Raw genomic sequence first — 18,711 nt, 5'->3', positions numbered from 1 at the left:
CAAATTTTAAATCTTAAGGTACCTCATAAAAAGAGAGTTTTTTTTTTACTGTATCCTCTTTTCTCACAAAGGACATATTTACTGATATTTCTATTACTGATTTATTTCAAATATGTGGTTTTCATCTCAACTTCTTTTCTCTCTTTCTCTCAACTCTTTGCTATCCAGTATACAGTGTGGACCGCCCTCTGGGTCACCTGGAATGTGTTCATCATCTGCTTTTATTTGGAAGTAGGTGGCCTCTCTAAGGTGAGTTTATCATGCCTTTAAAATACACTATAAAAGGGGACAGTTATGAATTAACTATGATATACATTTGTATTATTATAGTTAAGTGAAGAAATATAGACTAGTTTGCCATAGTACTAATCAAAAATAGTCCAAGTTGGCATGTGTCTTGTGTCTGTAATCACAACACTCGGGAGGTTGAGATATGAGGATAATTTCATGGTTATACTTAGCTGCATAGTAAATGCAGAGTCAGCTATATGAGACCTTACCTTAAAAAAATACTGTCTATATTCTATTTGTGAGAAAATAAACTTGGAGGAATGCATGCTAATATATAGGAATTTCAAATTTCTCTTTGTTATACCAAAGTTGAAATTAATCTTCTAGTTAATTCTCACCCATTGATTAATTCATGATATCACAATGGACATCAGTACTTATATTGATGTAAAAGGGGCTTTGGGCATTCGTGCTTACTGTAGAAGAGTGGTCGGAAAGAATGGAAGCTCTGTAGATCACAGCAGAGCCGCATTTACCAACATGTAAGCACATGCGTGTAACGATTTCTGTCCTGAGGTTCCCATCACAGAGAAGGTTCTTTCCTCTTAAGATGGTACAGATGTTATTTCTCACTCTTTACAGCTGTTATTTTTTACTGGATTCCTGAAAACATGTCTTTTGGGTGTTACTAAAATATAAAAGTTCGTTAAATTTCTTATTATTATTCTTGAAAATACTGTTACTTGGCAGAGTTTTCACTGAAAAATAGAAACGTTGCAGTATAATTCCGAGAGTTGTGTATGGAAGCTTATTAAATTTTAGATATTTTATTATTAAATAAATTTGAACCAATCTTTCTGTTATTTTCTGACGATCTGAAGTTGTACACAGCATATAGTCCTCTACCTGCATGTAGGGTCCCGATCTTAAAATTCTACCATGATAGCCGCAGGTCCTAAAACTCTCGAACTCTACTGAAGTACATAGCGAAAGAAGCATGTCTGATTCGGATATTATTGATGTAGATATTATTGTAGATATTATGAGGGGTTTCTAGTAGAGCATGCAAAAGTGGTTTGTTTACTTTTCCTATACTATGATGATTTTAAAATTGGATCTTGTCATCATTTGTCCCATCGGAGTGCTCAGAGGCCAGAAATGACATTTCTGCTACTGAGGTTCCCAAACAAGTTCTAGCAGAGTGGTTCTCAACCTGTGGGTTGTGACCCCCATGGGGATCTCATATCAGATGTGCTGCATATCAGATATTTACATTATGATTCATAACAGTAGCAGAATTACAGTTGTGAAGTAGCAATGCACTAATTTTATGGCTGGGGTTAGCACCACCCCAGGATCTATCTAAAGGGTCACAATGTTAGGAAGGTTGAGAACCATTGCACTCGCTGCTTCCTTGATGATTTTCATTGCTGATTGTTCATCATCACTAATTTATAGGATATAAAATTTGACTCAGCTCTACATCTAGGTAGTGAAGCCTGTAAATGCAGATAATTGGGCATTTTAAAATGCAAGTCGGATGAATAAAAGCATCATGAGTTAAAGTTAAACACAGTATTCAGCCCCTAATTTTCTACCTGGTGGCTTGAATTGTAACTTGAATTCATGGGTTTTATTCATTCCTCTGAGTGAAAATCGTCTTTTATTGTCTTCCTCATGAATTGATTTGGAATAAGCTAGAATAGAGCAAGTTTGCCCTGAGGAATACTGCGTTCTAATAATTATCATTTCGTTCAGGCTTCAACTTTCGCATTTAGTGTGGGCTGTGAACCAATCACTTCCCCCGCCAGAGCCTGTGGAAAACATCGTAATAGGGCCAGCTTTGTCAGTAATGGTGATAGTCAATGTTGGTTTACTGTATGGCACCATTTATGCTTATCATATGTGGTAACTGAGTAAGCTTCAAAACATCCCGTGAGACAATAAAGATAAATATCAGCAGTCATTTGCTCTGCACAAGTCTAGTTACCTATTGCTCCAGATTAGTTTTATGGGCTGTTCTTTGTTACTGTTTTTCCAGCCTCAATGTGTATGTCAAAGGATTTTTTTTGTCCCCTTTTATTGGACAGTAGATGTCAGGGTATGAGACAAGACTTGACCAGGATGGAATCTGTTTAGGAAGAATGGGAGCTGGGCAGATTCACATGTTTAGGACACATGGGACCAGGGCAGATACACGTGTTTAGGAGTGCCAAGAGACCTCCACATACGCCTCTCTGTGGCTGCATTTGCATCAGTGCTCATGCTGAGTTTTTTGTAAGAATAGCATCATTAGAAAAACATGTATGAAGCCAGAACCATGTTGAGTCTAACAGTTTGATGAACTTGTCATCTTGGTTATTCATTTTTAACCCATTCAAAATCCATTAAACTGTCAACATGTATTTTTGGTTAAAAAGATGCATGACTCCAAAAAGAACATTCTTCCTATTTTCTGTTGATCTTTTATTATAGCCTTTCTGCCTCACCACAGTTTAATCTCAAATGGAGCCTCCAAGAAACTACTCTGAAAGAGTAAAGTTAAGGACCCTTGACAAACAAATACCCCTGCCAAGCTTCCAGCTGGATTCTGTTTTCTAAGAACTCACACATCCATGTGTGATAGCTTATGTACTGAACTTATTGGAGAGAGTTCTCCGTCTCCTTCTACTTCATAAAGCATTTCCTGTAATTACCCACTTTAGTGGATTAACAGAAGCTACCCTATACTGTGAGTTTCAGCCAGACATACATTATGGAACAAAGAACCTGTACAGCTCTTTTTTCTGGGCAAATGTACAGTAAGGTTTATTCATACCAGATAGAGAATGCAACAATTAACTAAAGAAACAGTTCTGTCCAAGTCCAGCTTAATCAACCTCTGTCAGCAAGGGTTTCCTAATAAACAGAATGGCTAGGGTGGGCATATACTACAGAAGGGATTTATTATATTGGCTGGCACTGTTCAGGTTGGGCAACCCAACAATGGCTGTCTGCCAGCCAAAGGGGCTGAGAACCTGGTAATTGCTCAGTCTGTAAGAAAGAGTGCCTCAGCAGTCCCACTCTTGAGCGTCACTGGTCTGCAGTAGTTCTCAACAAGCCAAAGCAGTCAGACGCCAATCTCAGCAAAGGCCAACAGCTGTAGTGGCAGTCACACAGGAGACGTACTTGTCAGCAAGGCAAGAACACAGGAGGGAAGGTAAAAATCAACAGCTTGTCTTTCAGGCTGAGCTGCTGGTAGAAAACATTGCTCATTCTAAGGGAGGGTCTCTCCAAAAATTAATCCTTCAAAAAAATACCCTAATAAATTACAGATATGTGTCTTGTAGTGACTCCAGATCCAACAATAAAATAAAATAAAAGTGTTAATTCATCATTCAGATGCAATAATCTTAAAACATACCAGAGCTCAAATTGTTCAATTACATAAAACAAAGAGAGAAATTAGGAACATGGAAATAAACATTAAAACTTAATGATATTTTTATACTTATTATTATAAAACATAGAAACAATTCAATAGAAGTAAAAAGTTTAGACAACACAAGCAACCTATATTACCAATGATTATACTAAATTACAGTCAGAAAAACAAAATGTATGTTTTCTTAAAATGTCTGTGAAATGGTGACCAAAACTGTATTCTGGGTCACAAAAAAGTCTCGCTAAATACCAATAGCAGAAATTGTACAGAGCACTCTGCCACAAATAAAACAGTGACTTGGAATCCACAATAATTAAAATATTTAGAAAATCTTCTAATATTTGAAAATCAAGGCAGACAATTTGAAATATTTTACAAGTCATGGTATAAATTTAAGTTAAGTTTAAAATGATTTTGCAGAGCATAGTGAAGAAGCAGTTTATTTATAGGTGACCCCAAGCAGGGCTCAGACTCTATACAATCAACCAAATATTGCTAAAATGGAAAGTTTGTAAATTTTACAAACTGACATCTGGAGATCAAAAGAAAGCAATTGAACTATTTTATATGACTCCACACTTTGTTGCTTTAGGTTAGTACATGGACAACTAATTCTGAGATAGAGGAAAGAGCAACTCAAATCCCCCATTGTTATTAATGATGGGGATATAGACTTAGAAAAACACCAATAACTTTCGACTTTAGCAGGAAAATACTGGGTTCCTTAACATAATGAAAGCAAAATTAACATAGCCAAAAATAGAATAAAATAGCCAAACAAAAATAAACATTAAAAAAAGACCCTCAAACCCACATAGGACCAAGCACAACAAGAAGAAGCCATGCTAATCTTAACCTGCTTTTTAGACAATGAAAGATAAATCAACATTTTCAAGATAGATTTCTAATCTGACATCATCCTGGTATTAAATATTATGTGAGAGCTATGTTGTCACTGAAATCCTAGCAACACTTGGGTGTCTCCACAGAAAAAGTGATACTGTAAAGTTAGTCTGCATTATGGGTGCTTATTAAAGCTATTTAACTTAATAACATCCATCTCTGTTGTCACTAAATTCTTATTAACTTCAAAATTTTAGATGGTATTATGTAGTATATAAGTATATAGTTTTCATGCCTATTGTTTTCTCTTATGAATGATGTAATTAGGGTTACTGTTGTCACTGTGATGAAATATTATGGTCACAGTAAATTGAGGAGGAGACCATTTATTTGGCATATGCTTCCACATCACTACTTATTGTTGAAGTCAAGACAGAGCAGAAACATAAAGACAAGGCTGTTGATGAGCCCATGGAGCAGTGCTGTTTACTGTCTTGTTTCTCTGCTTTCTTATAAAACACAAAACCATCAGTCCAGAAGTGCCCCCACCCACAATGCACTGGATGATCCCACACAAATCCTTAATTTAGAAAATATCCTACAGTCTGATCTTACAGAAAAATTTTCTTGATTGCAACTCCCTCCTCTATGATGACTCTAACTTATGTCAAGTTGACATAAAACTAGCCAGCAAATGAAACATAAACTAGGTTCCTTTCCTCTTTTGTGTGTGTGTGTGTGTGTGTGTGTGTGTGTGTGTGTGTGTGTGTGTGTATTTGGGGAACTGTTACTAATTGCAAATGAAAAGAACTTAGTTTATTTTGTTTAATTTTTTAATATTTCTTAAATATTAAATGTTGTTCAATGTGATAAAGTATGTGGTGTTTTGAAAGAAAAGGTCCCCCAAAGGGAGTGATACTAGTAAGAGATATGGTCTTGATGGAGGAAGTGTGTCACTGTGTGGGCAGTCTTGAAGGTCCTTTTTTCAAGTTTCACTCACTGTGACAGTCAACTTCCTGTTGCCTCTGAGTCAAGATGTAGGACTCTCAGCTTCAGCACCATGTCTGTTTGCACCCTGTCATGTTCTCCACCATGATAATAATGGACTGAACCTCTAAAACTTCAAGTGAGCACCTCAGTTAAATGTTTTCATTTATAAGAGTTGCCATGGTCATGGTGTCTCTTCACAGCAATAAAAACCCTAACTAAAATAATGTACCAACTTCTTTTACTCTTTGTTATAATTTGTGTCTTTTACATTTGCGCTACTACATGATGTTTTGGTCTTTAGTCCTCTGCAGCTTAATTTTCCTGAACTCTGCAAGGTGATGATCTAACCAATACCTTCCCTAGTTTTACCATGGTACAAATAGTGTTTACTGAATAGATTTGACACTGATTTACGGTGTCTTTTATGAAGTAATAAATGTTATAGGACCTGTTTCTATAATACTATCATGTTTGCCACACTGCTGTTTAATTTATATTGTTTGTTTATTACTTTTTATAGTAGGTATTCCCTATCTACAAACCAATATCTGCTTGCTCTGTAATTTGACCTCATATATTCACAGAGCTACCTTTGTAGGGTTATATTTGAACAAATGTGTTTCAAACATACAAATACACATACACACATATCTCATTTTACTTATTATATTCAATTTTTAATTATTTTAGAATGCATGAGGGAAAACTTGTATTAGTAAAGAAAGCAATCTTTAGTAACAGAATCAGTCAACTGGTAGGAAGTCAAAGTGGATGAAAATAAAAAAAATGGACTGAAAAAATGTATGCTTTGCTTCAAAACTAAGCTCCCCTGTGAATTAGCCTTTACTATTCACAGTATATCTAGATTCCTGGGTGTCATTGGACAGAAGGCCTCTTAATATGCCCCACCCAAGCAGAGAGAAGGAAGCAAAGACAGAGGCTCAGATAACCAAGAGGCTACAGAATGGGGTTTAGAAACCTTCAGAGGCCCAGAAGCAGTGACAGTCTTTTCAGAAAGCTACTGCTAAACTGGAAAGAGGGCCCAGCTGTTGTTCATCTGCTTTACGTGACTAAGGTGCGATGGGAGAGGATGTGATTGTCCCATCTGGAGCCACCATCTGCTGCTTTGCCAAGCAGACCAGGGTCTGGACTGGAGGTCTAACTGATTGCACAAAGCCAGGTCTTTTCAGAAAGGACTAGATGCAGCCTCAAGAGTCAGGGACAACTGAGGTCATCTCAGAGCTCAGCCTGATCATTTTTATTAATGGATAGTGCACACTCTCACGAATGATTCGAAACCCAGTTAAATTCTTACGAGGCCTTTGATGGCAGCTTTAAGATGTTCCCTTTGCATTTATCTTACCTGCTACCTAGCCATGCAACAAGTGTCTGCCCCTATGATCTTGCATACATTGATTATTCCCACTTCTTCTAGCACTTGAAGGCGATGAGTGAATTGTTTTTGTAGATGACTGTATGTGGGTAACCAAAAGTGCCAAAATAATGTCATCTTCTGGAGTTGCAGATCCCTTTTCTGCAAAACCAAGAAAACCAAAGCAACCATGTTACAGAGTTGTTGGCAGAACTGATTGAGATAATACAAGTGCAGGGTTTAGAAAGTTCTTTGGCATAGCATGAGGGCATATATTTTTTAGCATGCAAGAGCTGCATAATGGAGATTTGTAGGACTCAGTGGTTTAGAGAAGCGTGAAGCAGTCCCTTCTGACAGGATCTCAGCTCTGCACATTAATTTCCTAGCTGCAATGTTGTTCCTTAAATTCTTCCCTTCAGCATGTAAACAACTTCCTGATCTAGATGAGCAGATAGGTTCTTTGTGTATCCTTGCTGCTCCTGTAAGAAAACTTCAAGCATCTTGGACCTCCTCTGTCTTTTTTTAATGCCATTTAAAAAAGCTCAATAGGGACACAATTAATAACCTCATGCCACTTCTTTGGAATTTAAGTTCTCCCAAGGAATATATTCAGAACATAAATGCAAAAATCTCTCATTTTCTATAACATGCTTGTTTCACTTGGGTCCCAGAACCAAGACTAGTAATAGCAAAGAATAAAGAAAGTACAGACACATCAGAAAATCTATCTGTCCTCTCTGATCAAAACAATATCTCTTAATCTCCACAGATGAACCAGAGGAAGGCTTTGCTATGCCTCTGAGCCTTTCCCTGGGAAGGCTTTGCCGTTCCCATGAGACTGGGGATTTGAGGTCTTTGACATTTCTGTTCCTGTGATAACAACACGTATTTGCTCAGGATCTCACTCATCCCTTGAAGTTTTCTTCCTCTAGAAATACTGAAAGTTGTAAATTACAGTGAGAACTTGAGTTATATTTTTTCATTCTAATAAAATTAGATAGCTACCTTAATAACATCTTTTTAAGTTTTTTGTTAATGGTAGAAACACTAGGCTAATATTTATTCTTATTGTGTTTTCTTGAAGTATCTGTAAAACCTGTATATTAATGACCTTAGAGAATGTCAAATGCATCACATTTTCATAGAATTCTGAATGGGTATTACTTTCTATGAACATCAATTTGTCATAAGAAGAACCAGTTCTATGAAAATTTATGCAATCTTAATTATGAACTTTGACCAAAAGCCTTCTTAAACACTGTCAGGGGAGGACTGAACTAACTCATAGCGGCCTTCATACAGGTACTATGTTTTGCCTTTGCTATTGTGTAACTCCAGGGTAGATATTATCATTTTCATTTTAAAGATAAGTAGCCTCAAAGAGAAGAAGCTGCCTTGCTCAAGGCATGTGGGCAATAATGGAATGTCAGGCCTGATGACTCCCATCACACCACATTGCATCCCCCCCAAATCGCCCAAAATAACCCAAACATTTGTTTCCTCTGTCCTGTTCCATCCACATTTTCTGCTTGTAGGTATTTAAGTTCTTAAAGAAATACAAGCCATTTATTTCTCCAAGGCAATAATAGCACTTCATGTGTCTCATTTTACATAAACTGACAAGGCTGCTCGTGAGAGTCCTCTGTGGGATCTTCAGGTACACCGTCCCCGCTAGCAGCCTGGCAGCCCCAGTGAAGTCGTTCTTTTCAAGGCGTATTGTCATCAGTAGATTTTTCTGTGTGATTACTTAGTAAATTATTTTTTTCTTGGTCAACATTTGTTTCCCTTCAAGGTCAAATTCTTCCAGCAATCTTGTCTTTGGGCAGGGACAAGGAATCAAGACAATCAGACAATGAAGTCTGCTCTCTACACTAAGCATTGCATGGCAAACGACTCGCGGTCTATTTAGTGCTTTACAGTTTCTGAGATTTATTTATTTCCTTTGGCCTAATAGACTTCTTTTTCTGATGACAATTTCAAGGTAAATGAAGACTGTACAGTGTGTTTTCTTTTCTACTTACAAATACACAACTTACAGATTTTATTATAACTCAGTTTTACCTTTTCTTTTAGTGAGCTATTCCTATCTCAAAATTTGCTGAAAAGGATCTTAAAATGTCCTGTTCATAAAGGGTTAGAGGTTGGATGCTAAATATCTTGTTCAAAAACAATGTATGTGGCAAATAACTCAGCATAAAATCCTAGACTCTTAGCAAAACAGTTTATTTCTGTAGATACAGGAAGCAAATCCTCTTTACTGTCTCTTGACAAAAGTGGAGTATGCAGGACAACAGACACTGTAAAAATGCTCATTCTCTATGATAACAAAGCGCTTTGGTTCTGAATTAATATATTAGTGCACACAAACCATGCCCCTCTAAAAGCACATTTTTCATCATTAATCTTCACCAGGGGTTGTTAGTGTGTCTGTCCAGCTATTAAAGAAAAATATGACAGCATGTTCTCAGACAATAAATCTGAGTTATAAAGATGTTCATTTCTATCTCTAGCAAAGCAAAAATTGTTCTTTTAAAGTAGAAGGCCAACATAAAAGAAGCTATGTGTACCTTAATCCAAAGATTTTTTTAAACCACACCCTTTCCTGTGGTGTGGGAGTAAGTGCCTGGAATGCCTAAAGACAAAGTCCCAGCACCTGTGTTCATTGAGGGGCTGATTCTTCCTGGAGCTTTTCTTCAGGAAAGCAAGATTGAACATAGTCTTGTAATTTTTTTAAGACAGAGTTTCTCTGTGAAGCAAAAAGCAATCCTGACTGTCCTGGAACTCACTCTGTAGGCCAAGATGGCCTCAAATTCACAGAAATCCACCTGTTTCTGCCTCCCAAGTGCTGAGATTAAAGGTGTGTGCCTCCACCACCCAGTTGTCATCTTGTACTTTTATAAACTTCATCAAATACCAACATTATTGTAATCTTTACACAAAAAGATCAACTTAATGCTGTGTGGTATCACAAGAACATACAGAAACCACAAACTTCTACATGATTAGAGCAATCCCAAGTAATATCAGATGTAAATTATAATTTTATGTGATAATCTCATGTGTTTCTGTTGAAGTTCAAATATATATTTATTAATAGCTGGTGGTCATGTTTTATGATTAGAGACACTATATTGAAAAGGCCTATGTACTTATCCTCCTGATCAACTCCCATATAGGATTATAGATAGGTGCCATCACACCTCTGAAAATTTACCTAGAATTGCTGAAGCTCTGCTCTTTGTATTTTATTGTTTCTTGTTTTTTTTTTACTAAAAATATAACTGAGATAAAATTTTAAAGAATGATATGCATGTATCATGATTTTTGTTTAAAAATCATGTTATAGGTTGTTTCCAGGTTCTGGCTATTACAAATAATACTGCTATGAACATAGTTCCAAGGTCCCAATGAGGAGCAGAAGGAGGGAGAACATGAGCAAGGAAGTCAGGACGACAAGGGGTGCACCCACCCACTGAGACACTGGGGCTGATCTGTTGGGAGCTCACCAAGGCCAGCTGGACTGTGACTGAAAAAGCATGGGATAAAATCGGACTCTCTGAACATGGCGAACAATGAGGGCTGCTGAGAAGCCAAGGACAATGGCACTGGGTTTTGATCCTACTTCATGTTCTGGCTTTGGGGGAGCCTAGCCAGTTTAGATGTTCACCTTCTTAGACATGGACGGAGTGGGGAGGACCTTGGACTTCCCACAGGGCAGGGAACCCTGACTGATCTTTGGACTGGAGAGGGAGGGGGAGAGGAGTGAGGGGGGGAGGGTGGAAGGGTGGAAGGAGGGGGAGGGAAATGGGAGGCTGGGAGGAGGCGGAAACATTTTTTTTTCTTTTTCTCAATAAAAAATTAAAAAAAAAAAAACATAGCCTGGAATGAAGGCTAGAAAATCGGGAGGCTAGTCCAGCAGTGGTGGACACGCCTTTAATCCCAGCACTGGGGAGGAAGGGCAGAAATAGGCAGACCTCTGTGAGTTCGAGGTTAGCCTGATCTACAAAGTGAGTTCTAAAACAGCCAGGGCTATATAGAGAAGAGAGAGAAAGAGCCAGAGAGACAGAAGAATAGCTGGAGGCAGAGTGCAGATAATGTCATCACTGCAGTCCACTGCAGTCCAGGCAGGGAGGGGTTAACAAGTCCCTGCATGTGGGCAGCAGCTGTGCACAGCTGTAAAGTCATGACAATTAGATTTCCTATGCTGATTAGAGTTCAGAACTACGCCTTAAATTCACGTGACGTTAGCACTTGTTTTCTTAAGCCTAAAGGCAAGGACTCGTGCAACAGTTATTCACCAAGCAGTATACGAAATATTGTTAGGATTGGAGCTAAGACTTAAAAGGATCATTGAGAAAATGGGCTCCTGCTGGCCTTTTATACTCGTTTCTTGGTTTTGGTCGCACAGAAAAGATAAGAAGTTTTTGTTTTTATTTGGGGATAGAAGCTAAGTTTAGTCTGCGCATTTGAATTAAAGAATACCAAGTTAAAAAAAATCATGTTATAATCATGAAATGATTTTTGTTTTACTGATTAAATAAGTGATCAAATCCTGTTTCAAATACCCATCCCATTCTTTAATAAATTGGATAATAAAATGAGTAACAGTGATGTACATGAAAAATTAGCATCCTTGCAACAGGAGATTTAAATCTGTCTTTTAACGTCACCTTCAAGTATTCACCTAACCAACCTCTTGAAACTTTCAAAGGTTAAATCTGAACCTGGGTGGATAAAGGTCCACCTAGGAAATGAGTGAAACACAACTCTGACTGTGTCTGCAGTGACATGCCAAGATTCCATTAGGTCATCATGGCTTTCATAGAATGATGATTTAATCCATGCATTGATTCAAATGTTTATAGCATCTGAGAGACTGGTGGATCTATGGTAAGTGAAATCTGCTTGGAAGAATAGACCACCGAGGCGTGGTCTTGGCTGCTTTATGTAGCTATACACCTTTCCTGCCATCGTTCTGCTCATTTTTGCTTTCCTGTTTTGTTTTGTTTGCTTTGTTATTGTTTGATTTTGAGACAACATCTCATGTAGACGAGGCCTTGAACTCCTGATCCTCCTGTGTGTTGGGATTATAGGTAGGGGTCACAATACCGTGCTCCTGTTATGATTCTATTCTTCTATAGACTTGTTGGCCACCATGTGGCCCTTTTCTCTTTGCCTTTCCATCAGAATGGGTCAACACCTCTGAAACTGTGAGACAAAATAAAATATCTTCCATTTAGTTGTTAATATCAAGAGTTTTGTTCTCAGTGATGCACAAAGAACTAATGCATATAGACATATTTCCCTCCCCCTTCCCGCTTCTCACCTTAAAAAAAAAATTGGGAAGTAGTCGGTATTTTACAAAGCCAGTTTTAAACTGATACTAGGAGTTTCAAGAGATCCTTACTTGAGGCAGTTATGGCTCTTTCCCACCCATGAAGTGACCTGCCTTGATGTACATCTAAATTTGATAAAATATCTGACCATATTCAATAAGCAGCTATTTGAAAATCTGCAATTATTTCAGTAAAAACCCTAGGCCACATTGATGTAGACCTCAGTTGATGAATTCTGTATAAGCACTATGATCTGGATATTTGGGTACTGCAGAGAGCTCACTTTTGCAGCTTGTATTCAAAGGCTTTGCTGCCTTTGAAAGGCAATTTAAGGATGCTAGTGTAGAGTTTGTGATGCAGTCAATTGAACATGAGATTGCTTTGGAAGAACAACGTGTAAAACAAACACAACACTTGTAATTGCCGTTAAGATTAGGGATTTTCTTATGCTGGTAATTTGTTTAGAGAGCACAATCTCTTTGCTTGTTAAGCATCAATTAAGAGTACAATCATGGTAATGATTTTCAGGTGACATTTTCTGTGGTTACATTGCAAAGAAAAAAATCTTATAAACATATTTAGATGCATTTACTAACTTCCCTATGCACAAATGACAGTGCGGACTTATAAGATAAAATTATACATATAGTCTTCTGCTGAATGAAGCGTGTAGAATGACCCTGTACTTGAGAGGTGAACCCATGTTGACAATCACTCAACAACACCCCTCCCAGGAATGTTGCAGAAACAGATCTCAAATCATTTAAATGCTTTTATCATTTTTTTCTCTATGGCCTGATGAGATAAAATCATAGATAATAATAATCTCTACTAAATTGTTTTTTTACAGCGAATCTATGAGCAGTGTTGTGACACCATGAAAAATGATTGTTCTGAGACTTGAGACTAAATTGGACCAGTGTCATGAACACAGATGCCTCTGAAAGTACCTGGGCACCTGATTGGCTAATTGTCTGATTACAGCCGCCACTGAGGGCCCAATATTTCCCAACATGCTGTTCTAGCACAAGAACTGTGGATCCCTGGTTGAGGAAGGATAAGTGTATGAATGTAAGAAGAGCAGAATGATGAGGGAACCAAACATATATATTGGGAAGAGTGTGATAAATGACTTAGCAGAGAAGTGTAGTGTCAAATATGAGAATGGAACAGGAAGATGGGTTTCTTGATGTTGACTTGTTGACTCAAAGTGGTGTTAGCATAAGGACAACCCATAGTTGTTAAAATGATCCTAACACGCCAGTGTCTGCCTACAAGTGGGACAATATGGTGTGCCAGCTATATCATGGACATACCCAGCGAAGGGGCGAGGAAACATAAGATATTCTAGTCCTCTTGTACCCATCCTGAACAGCGCAACCTACTGGAACTAAGGATTGAAATGCCTCTGATGGTGGGGACATCTTGTTCAAACCACCACACAATATAATAAAAGCATAAGTTGAGAACTCTGTACACTGAACACATTAGGAAGGTAACACTTGTATATAGCCAGAGGAGGAAGGAGAAGAATCACCTAATGTGAAGATTATTCTGATTTTGGCAGAATTAGCTGACCTGACTCAGTCAGAGTGTGGCATGGAGGCCAGGAGTTGAGAGAAAAAGACAACAAAGGATCTACTGAGGTGTGCAATGTCAGGATTGAGTTGATGTCTCTCTGCCCTTTGGAGGACCTCATCGACTCACCTTTCCCTGTTTCCTGACTCAGCAATAGAAACAATATAGGAGTCATTCACCATGCATTTGTCTTAAGAATAATTGCAGTGTGTGTGCAGGTCAAAATCAGCACAAAAACCCACCACTGGGCATATATCCAAACAAATGAACTCAGACTACTAAAAAGACACCTGAGCGCATGTGCTCATTGCAGTGCTATTCAAAATAACCATGATATGAAATCAACTGATGTGCTCTGCAAAGGGTGAATGGATAAAGAGAGTATAGCATATACACAATGGACTAATACTCTTATTTAAAACAATAATTAATTCATGTCATCTGTGTCTGTATGGATGTCACTGCGAAACCTAATATGAAATGAAGCAAAGCAAATGCCAGAAGACAAATTACAAATGCTATCTCTCAAATGTATAAACTAAAATAAGCTGACCACACAGAAGTAGAGTGGGACAATGGTCATCAAAGGTAGAGGAGTACAGAGAGGTGAGAAGAGGATAGACTGATAAAGCTATATAAGGATTACTTTTATTGTATGAATAGAGACCTTAAAAGCAATCTACTTTACTCTCCTAGTTGATGACAGCTTTTTAAAGGAACCTGAATATTTAAACTACATCAGAAGGGGCAAATGACTAAAATTTAATAAAATTCAAATGAAAATGTCACTTTATATTAAATTACAAATATAAAAAGTAGATTTCCATTTTTCCTGTTCTTAGATGCCCACATCCATTTAATTGTCCTTTCATTAACCATGGTGGAAAAGGCTTCTGCTAGCCTTTTAGTACCCAGTCCCCTTGCTGGTTAGGAATCTAAGAAAATCCTGCTTTTATCTAAAGTTGCAGTTCTCTCTCTCTCTCTCCCTCTCCCTCTCCGTCTCTGTCTGTCTGTCTGTCTGTCTCTGTCTCTCTCTCTCTCTCTCACACACACACACACACACACACACAGAGAGAGAGAGAGAGAGAGAGAGAGAGAGAGAGAGAGAGAGAGAGAGAGAATTCTGGCAGCTGAGATATCGTGGAATACAATGGAATTGCTGTTTAAGAGCTACTAAAAGCAGGTCTACACTTAGTCAACCAATTCGGATTTACCACTTTTATTTTTGTAGGTCAGAAATACATAGGTCTCCGAGGGCCAAAATCAAGGTGTCTGTAGGGCTGTACTGTATTTCTTTCTAGTGACTGGAGAGAAAATGATGTATATACCTTCAAGATGGCCACATGATTAGTGATGAACCCCTTCATCTCCAAAGCCAAAAGTGGTGGTCATGAGCTTCTCAAAAGGAAATCTCCGATTTTCTGCAGCTAGATATTATCCTCTCCTTTTAAGGACTCCTGGAATTAAAACTGGGTTCAGCTGGTTGTACAGGGTAATCCCTCTATCTGGAAAACCTTGTTTCACTCACATTTGCAAAATCGCTTCATGTAAAAGAGCACTGACCTGTTCTAAAAATGAGGAAATGAAGATCTTTGGTGACCACTAGTTTGCTACTACAGAATGGCAATCATGTTGGTTCTGTAATGACCTTGAAAATGTCAACAGTGCTTTAGACACTGGATCACAATCAACTGAACCCTCTGTGTTCTTTTTTCTATTAAAATATATACATAAGCCATTGTTTTGAATTTGCAATATGATGCCAAAAACATCACCTCAACAGTCAAACAGAAGTGAACAGTTCCTCTTATCTTGATTACTGGCTCCTAAGCACCATGCCCAAAAATCTGGCTATATACAAGTGTTAGCCTCCTAATGTGTTCAGTGTACAGTGTTCTCAACTTATGCTTTTATTAAATTGTGTCGTGGTTTGAAAATGATGTCCCCACCATCAGAGGCATTTTAATCCTTAGTTCCAGTCGGTTGTACTGTTCTGGACGGGTATGATGTACTAGAGGAAGTATATCACAGGGAACCAGCTTTGAGCTTTCTAAGACTCACTCTATTCCCAGTTGGCTCTCTGCTTTTTGCTTGTGGTTTGAAGATGTGAATTCTCTATTTCCTGTTCCTGCCACTTCCCCGTCATGAAAGACTATTATCCTTCTGGAACCATAAACTAAATAAACCCCTCTTTTTATAAGTGACCTTAGCTATGATGTTTTGCCACAGCATTAGAAAAGTAACTAATGCATATCTTAGACACAAAATATACTTCAGTGTACCTACCACTCCCCCTCTTGTTCATTCAGATGCTTCAGGGATACTTATCTGACAAAGTTAATTTTGTATCACTAGAACAATGACAAAAACTCAAAGTGTATCATGTCTTCTGAGTCTGTATAGTCTTGACACTCTTGTAAAGTTAGGGGGAAAATAAGTAAGCAGTGCCATTTAGAAGCTGTGGATAACAGAACAGGCAAATAGTCAATGGGTACTAACAAGAGGATGTATCGAGTGGGTAGGTGATAATGTAAAGAGGACAAACTGTGACCCTGGGCAGGGAGCACAATCTTTCCCAGGATCAGCAGCTGCTTTCCCAGAGAACATGAGCTTAGGTGTATATTGTTCTCTGTAAAGAAAAGCATTTCAAGTGACTGTCTGACCTTCGCAGAGAGGTTAGCATGGACCTACTATCCTTCAGAAAAGCGCATTGAGGTTCCACTTTTAATTTTTTTCTTCAAACACTCCACCTCAGCATACACTCCTTTTTCACACTCTCCTTTGGTCAGCATGCCCTGCAGAGAGAACTCCATGGAGTTACAGGGGTCAGAACTGGGGTCACTGCTCTGCAGAGGTGATTGTGCTGAGGTACATTCAAAATACAGGTCTCAAGTTACGTGCTGTGCCTGTCAGTGACCTAAAAATGCCTTCTGAGACACAACAGGGGGCAACTGTGTCTACAGGATCCTCTTGATGTTGCTGGGGTTCATTTTCCTGAGCGTAGAGAGACAAGTGTACTCCTCAAACATAAGCCTCTTCACCGTACTGTCCACTGTTTAGCTCAGAGCCAGTACTGACTCAAACACTATTTCAAGGACAGGTAAATATACTTCCCACAGAATCCCCTTAAGGAAGCGCGACGATGCAAGCAAAAAATGCCCTGGAGAAATCCTTTAAGAACAAGCGCTCTCCTTCTACATTCATTTTAGCAACGAAGATTCAATTTGCTTGAGCAAATTCTTAAGACAGGTATTGACTCTCTTTCTAGAACAAAGTGCAGCCATTTGAAAACATAGTGCTAAAGGGGCCGTCCGAAGCTTTGCTTAGTAGATACAATTCATCATTTTTTTTTGTCCTCTAATTATAAAATTAATAAAAAAAAAGACATTTCTCGTGAGTATTTGAAATATTAGGGCACTGAGGCTGTCCCGATATTTGAGAAATGATTCTGCCCTGCTTTGGAACAGCATCAGAAGCACCAGATGTCCAGTGAGCTGTGCTCACCATTAACTGAGATACTGAGGCATAATAATAACTGGGGTTATTATCCTTGCATCCAATTTTGCATGCGGAGGGCACAATATGGATTTCAGTTCAGTATGAAAGGCGGCTTCCTGATGTCTGAAATCAATGGATGTCAGAAAGAGCCTAGACATTGGGTGATGTGCATGAATAATTGAGACTGACTTGTTAACTGCAGGAGTGAAGTTGGCTGCACAGAGCGAAGCATTGTCAATTGCCAGCAATTTACTATGTTTTTTTGAAAACCACAGGCAGCAATTTACAGAAAAGATTAGGCCAGTTACTGTATGCGTGTGGCATTTTCTTGATTTAAGACGTCAATCTGGAAAGCTGTAAACTGACAGCTGGAGTTGGGAATGAGGTTATAAAGTTTATCGAGGAACTGCTTTTCCCTGAGAATGCCTATATTTCTACGTGGGAGGCCCCTGAGCCCACATCCCCTGGTGAGCCTAGCTGGTGTATGCAGATGAGTGTTGTCACAGAAGGGTGATGTATTCTCTCTCGCAACCATTAAGCACCTTTGCAGCCTAGGTGTTCTAATGCACTCCATTTATGAGGGGGAGGTGTTAAGCTTTTATTTCTTGGAAATAAAATCACTGTCCATATTTCTTCAATCCTGCGCCATTGTGAGGGATATCATAGCTTGCACCTCCCATCACGGGCCTACTTGGCAGTTCTTCATAAGAAAATGATTAAAGGAAAATCCCCTTTTTATTAGTGTAATTTCTTTCCACTTATTCTCCCCATTGGTGGTAAGTCAGTAAAAATAATTTCTTCATATTGAATTTCTTCATGCTTGAAAATAGGTTCAACCCTCCAGAGAATTTGTAATCCTGGGGATGGGGAAGGACGATTGCTGGTGGATGAATATTCATGAGCTGCAGCACGTCATAATTTACACACAACAAAGTGTGACCCATATGAATCATTTTTGGAGCTTACCAAAAAGGAACTTTTTTTATACTTTGAAATTATTCTCAGTGTTTACATTGATTTCAATTATTTTTTTCTGGTGAATTTTAGCAAGCTTATATCTTGCAAATCTGAGCTGTGACTGCTCTTCATGATCTAAAATTGCCTGTGCCAATATCCTTTAAAAAAAACTGAATTTAGTTTTTTATGAGAAACTCTAGCATGTGTCATCTTTACCAATTAAATGAATCTGAAACCTGAGACATACTAGTTAAGATCCTCTAGCTGTAGAATCTCTCTCTGAAATCAGGCGGCTCCACTGTATAGTTGGGAGGGAAAGCATGTCCATGTGTGGCTTTGCAGACCTACCTTCTCTTCCCCTGAGAGCCCTGAGCAAGCCAGATACTCTGATACCCAGACCCAAGGATGGCTTCACTTCCTGCATCTGTGAGTTTGGCATACCCGAAGTCATATGTCTTGAAACACCTCCCACGCCCTCAGAA

The 18,711-nt window shown here is 38.5% G+C and overlaps 1 protein-coding gene across 1 annotated transcript in view; it reads left to right on the top strand.

Annotated features, from left to right (window-relative positions):
- Nkain3 (sodium/potassium transporting ATPase interacting 3) overlaps positions 1-18,711 on the top strand; it is a 613,960-nt gene that overhangs the window by 317,609 nt on the left and 277,640 nt on the right. Inside the window, exon 3 of the mRNA XM_050145189.1 lies at positions 169-249. Within this exon, the coding sequence (XP_050001146.1) occupies positions 169-249 (81 nt within the window). The remainder of the gene's footprint in view (positions 1-168; positions 250-18,711) is intronic.

The sequence above is a fragment of the Alexandromys fortis genome, unplaced genomic scaffold (assembly GCF_014885135.2).
Source record: "Alexandromys fortis isolate MF-2015 unplaced genomic scaffold, M_Fortis_MF-2015_v1.1 scaffold_2_1_26212458, whole genome shotgun sequence".
Taxonomy (NCBI): Eukaryota; Metazoa; Chordata; class Mammalia; order Rodentia; family Cricetidae; genus Alexandromys; species Alexandromys fortis.
This window is presented reverse-complemented; position numbering and strand designations above follow the sequence as displayed.